The sequence below is a fragment of the Nannospalax galili genome, unplaced genomic scaffold, assembly GCF_000622305.1.
Source record: "Nannospalax galili isolate Female #2095 unplaced genomic scaffold, S.galili_v1.0 scaffold231, whole genome shotgun sequence".
Classification (NCBI taxonomy): domain Eukaryota; kingdom Metazoa; phylum Chordata; class Mammalia; order Rodentia; family Spalacidae; genus Nannospalax; species Nannospalax galili.
In genome coordinates this window covers 3881288-3886264 of record NW_008330120.1, presented here as the reverse complement: position 1 = coordinate 3886264, position 4977 = coordinate 3881288, and the positions used below count along the sequence as shown (strand labels likewise).

Below are 4977 nucleotides of genomic sequence, written 5' to 3'. Positions count from 1 at the left end.
CAGTTTCTTGGGCTTTGGATGAGGGTTTTACATTGGTCTTCAAGGCTCTTAATTGTTTTCAGTAAGGAAGCCCTTCTTCTCACCCCAGTACTGAGGATCGAACTCTGGACCTCTTAACTTAACTTGCTAGACAAAGACTAGCAAAAGTATTCAGTTCCCTTTTTTTTTTTTTGGGTCTTTTTGAGACAGGGTCTCCCTGTAGCCCCAGCTGACCTGGAGCTCACTATGTAGACCAGGCTGGCCTTGAACTCACAGAGATTCACCTGCCTCTGCCTCCCAAGTGCTGGGATTAAAAGTGACCGCCACCACGCCTGGTTGGCTCCCTTTTGTTTTTTGACACAAGATTTTTGATGTGTGGCTTAGGATGGCCTTGACCTTTAACCCATTTTTTTGTTGTGTTTTGGCAGGATCTCCCTGTAGTCCCAGTTAGCCTTTGGTCTTTCTGAGGCAAGGTCTCCCTATAGCCACAGCTAGCCTGGGTTTGCTATGGAGACTAGACTGGCCTCAAACTCAGATCCACTTGCCTCTGCCTCCCAAGTGCTGGAATTAAAGGCGTGTGCCACCATACCTGGCTACTATTTTCTTTTTAAGATGAGTCTCAGGTAGCCCCTGCTGGCTTTGCAGCTTAGGATGACCTTGAACTCCTGTTCCTCCTGCTTGTACCTCCCTAAAACATTGCTTGTTTGTTTTCTGAAGTATCCTAGACTGGGTGTGGTGGTCCATGCCTTTAATCCTAGCAAGTCCGGTATCAGGTAGCTCACTAGCAAGGCCAGTGAGACCTTGTCTCTATAAGATAAAGAAAAATATTCTAAAAATGTCTACGTTTTTTGAAGAGTGTGGTATCAGAGACTTTGTCAGGCTTATAGAGAACCGAACAGTTGTTTTGTCAAGCACATCTGTCTCTTTTAATCTTCTGCTTCTTCATAGTAAGTTTATTTTCAAGAAAATCTCAGGGTTAGGTGGGGTAGTACACACCTGCAATCTCAGCACTTGGGAGGTAGAGGCAGGAGGATCATAGGCTACAAAGCCAACAGGGCTTCAGGAGACTTTGTTTCAAATTAATTAAAAATTATATGGGCCAGAGAGATGGCTCAGCAGCTAAAGGTGCCTGCTGCTAAGCCTAATGACCTGACTTTGACCCTGGGACCCCCCAATAGTATAAAAAGAGAACAGACTCCTAAAAGTTGTTCCCTGACCTCTGCACCCAAGCTGTAACCCACCCTCTTACACACACACACACCACACACACACACACACACACACACACACACACAATTAAAATAATATTGAGATCTGTTCCCTCTGATGATATGCTCAATATTCTGAGGTGAGTAGCAGCTGTCCTGGAACTCACTACATAGACCAGGCTGGCCTTGAACTCACAGAGATCCTCCTGCCTCTACCTCCTGAGTGCTGGGATTAAAGGTGTACACCACCACACCCCGCAATTTCTTTTCTTTAGAAGACAGTGATTGGCAGAAAATACCAGAAAACGAGTGAAAACACAATGTGATGGTAGTGACCGCAGCAACTGTAGACCCTAAACTTCTCCCTGAACTGGCTGTTGCAGGCGAAGCCGTCCACTTGGCAAGGGACTTTGCTTATGTCTGTGAAGCCGAGTTTCCCAGTAAAGCAGTGGCCGAGTATTTAAGCAGACCTCATCTCGGCGGACGCAATGAGATGGCCACCAGGAAAAGCATGCTGTTGGCGGCACAGTGAGTATGCACCCTGCATACTCCAAGGCTCCAAACCAGAGACCCTGCTGAAGGAAATGGTAGAGCATCTTTAGGGACTCAGAGTGTAACTATGTATCCCTGACTGGCCCGGAAGCAGATAGACAGACTAGGTTGACCTCAAACTCACAGAGATCCACCTGCCTCTGCCTCCCAAGTGCCACCAAGTACCTCCGATTGTTCCACTGTCCCAGGTGATTGAAATATTTTAAGATCAGGGGAATTCCTAAGAATTGTGTAGGCAAATTACTGCTCCAAAGCTACTAAAGGCAGCTTAGGAATTTCTCAGAAATCAACAAATTGGTTTTAAAATCATGTTAACTGAAACAGAACCAATGACCTCGGGAGGTGAGGCAGGAACGCAGCAATCCTTGCCTGTGCAGGAGTCTGAACATGTGCCATTGCTAGGTTCCTGATGGGGCTTAGTTACTGAACCAATTTGTACTGAAATAAGCTGATCCTCCTGACCTTGGCCAGTTGACTGGGGCTAATCCAGTTATCTTTTCTCTGGGAAGTAGAGATTAAATAAGATGATACTTGAAAAGCCATTGGCTCAGGGCCTGGCACATAGTAGGTGTTAAGTGCAAGTGTTGTGCTTGTTTCCTAGGGGCTGGGAATGTGGTTCACTTGGTAGACTGCTCACCTAGAATGCATGCAGCCCTGGGTTCCATCCCCAGCACTATGTAAGCCAGGGGTAGAGGTGCATACTTGTAATCCTAGTTCTGGGAAGGAGATGAAGGAAGTCCATAAATTCAGGGTTATCCTTGGCTACAGAGTGAGCTTGAGGCTAGTCTGGGTTACATGAGAACATCTCAGAAACACCAAATGAATAAAAAAGGTAAATATTCTTATTTCTGAGTTTAGTCTTATAGTTCTTAACCTGTCAACAGCCGGGTCAGGCTCACCAACTGACTGTCTTCACAGGCAAGTGTGTAAAGAATTCACGGACCTCCTCCAGCAAGACCGCACACCCAACGGGAACAGCAGGCCCACCCCAGTCTTGGAGACAAACATCCAGAACTGCCTGTCTCATTTCAGCCTGATAACCCACGGCTTCGGTAGCCAGGCTATCTGTGCAGCCATATCCGCCGTGCAGAACTACATCAAAGAAGCGCTCATTACCATAGACAAGTCCTATATGAACCCCGGAGACCAGAGTCCGGCTGATTCCAACAAGACGCTGGAGAAAATGGAAAAACACCGGAAGTGAAGTGGGGTAGACAGAGGCCAGAGAGTCGGAAGGGAAAGGACCGAAATGCGCCTCCATGGGAGCAGGCTGGGAAGCTTCCAGCCCCGGGGGAAGCCCTTGGCCGTTCACCTCACTTGGGACCTGCCCTCCTTGAGATTTCTCTAGTCCCGAAGCGTCTAACCTTGGACGTATCACCCCCAGGTGACAAGTACTGGTTTGGTTTGGTTTTTTAACTCATTTTTTGGAACCCCTTCCCTCTGCAAGTGGTGCTATACATTCTCGAATCTCTGTGAAAACACCCCAGGCCACTCACATACTTAAGCTGGATGTGATTTCAGATCAACACATTAATCAAATCTTTTTTTCCTAGTGGTAAGATAACGGCTGGTTTTTATGTCCACTAAAATATCTTTAAAAATTATAGAATTTATCTAGCTTTTAAAAAAAAAATTTTTTTCCCAGCAATCATGCCTTCTGGTTGGCAGAGGCTGGATATGTCTATTAGCAGCTACATGTATAGTGGTACCTGACTACCAACCCCACGTTCAAAGGGGGCCTTCTGATTTTAGGAAATTTAAAAAACAAAGCCTGCTGATTTGTTTAACTTTTCTTTTCCTTTTGTTCATTGAAAAATTTTGAATTCTATAAATAGAGTTTTGAAATGATATGTTCCTTTAAGGTACTGAAGCTTTATTTTGCATATTTATTTCAGATCTTGATTTTTTTTTTTTCTCTCCAGTAAACTTGAAGAGGGTAGGTACACAGCAACCCTGTTGCCTGTCATCCCCCAAGTCCCCACGGAGGAGCTGTATTTTGAGAAACTGTTGAGTGTACAGATTTTATTTATACATAATTTAATGGGGTTGTATATACTGGTACACTTCTTACAGCTTTTTGAGAAATGGGATTTGATTTTAATAATGACTTTTAATGGTGGTGGGGTAACCTATAACATCTCTAGATTTTTTTCAAATGCACACAGGGTATTAAGATTTAAGATGAGCCGGGTGTAGTGGCACACGCCTTTAGTCCCAGCACTCTGGGAGGCAGAGGCATGCGGATCTCTTGAGTTCCAGGCTAGCCTGGTCCACGTAGCAGAGTTCCAGGCCAGCTGGGGCTACAGGGAGACCCTGTCTCAAAAGAAAAGGATTTAAAATGATACTGGGTTTTATTCTTGGCTGGGCAGATTCTATTTCATTGGAGCTCTCTGTTTAGGAAGCACTGTCACATTCCTTTGGGCTAAATCAGGAGAACGGCATCTAGTTTGTGGGTGAAATGCCACTCAGAATTGAATACCCCGATCCTGTAAATATCCCCTAAATAATCATTGTGTGTATGATACCTGTATAATAAAAATTTTCTCCATAGAATCTGTGAAAGATTGGTTCTAACTCATTTTTTCAGTTTCTAGGATGAGTGGGATGGCTCAGGGCTAAATTGACTTGACTGTGGCTTAGTTAACATGTAGAAGCAGGAAAGCTGTGAGTGTTGCGGAAGGATCGGATAGTGAAGTTTCTCCCGGCGTAGTGCAGCTGATCTGGGTCTTTTATATTCTCATGCTGTCTTACCAAAATGCCATCCTTCTCCCTGGGGTGCTGGGAAAAAGTGAAGGGTGAGCTGTTTTTTGTCGGGGGGGGGCATTTTATTTGTTGTTTGGTGATGGGCATCCTGTGCGTCCAACATGTGCTCTGTGGCTGAGCTGTACGCACAGCCACATTGTTTGGAGTGAGTCCTGTCTGACTCCTGGTGAGAACAGCCTATGCTTCTCTGGGTGCTGTTCCGATGGACGTGAGGTCTTCACAGGTGCTCCACAGGCAGATCTCCTTGAAATCAAAGGCAAGCAGTGGTGGCATGGGACACCAAGGTCTTCAATGACATGGGAATTTCCATCTTTGGAGATAGCAAAGGCTGTCTCCTCATTTTGCCTGTGGGGTTAGTGAGGGTTTGGGTCTTCAAGTCCCTTGTGGTACAAGAATGGGGGCGCTGTATTTGCTGGCTGTCTGGATCTTGGGTACATAGTGCCCTCACTTCGTTTCAAGTTCAAGTGGCCTGGCA

The 4977-nt window shown here is 45.6% G+C and overlaps 1 protein-coding gene across 1 annotated transcript in view; it reads left to right on the top strand.

The window, feature by feature from the left end:
- The window catches only part of Tfap2c (transcription factor AP-2 gamma), a 10963-nt gene extending 6705 nt beyond the window's left edge, over positions 1-4258 (top strand). The window contains exons 6-7 of the mRNA XM_008842585.3: positions 1571-1715; positions 2658-4258. Coding sequence (XP_008840807.1) covers positions 1571-1715; positions 2658-2943 — 431 coding nt within the window. The 3' untranslated portion in view covers positions 2944-4258. The remainder of the gene's footprint in view (positions 1-1570; positions 1716-2657) is intronic.
- The last annotated feature ends 719 nt before the right edge of the window (positions 4259-4977 follow it).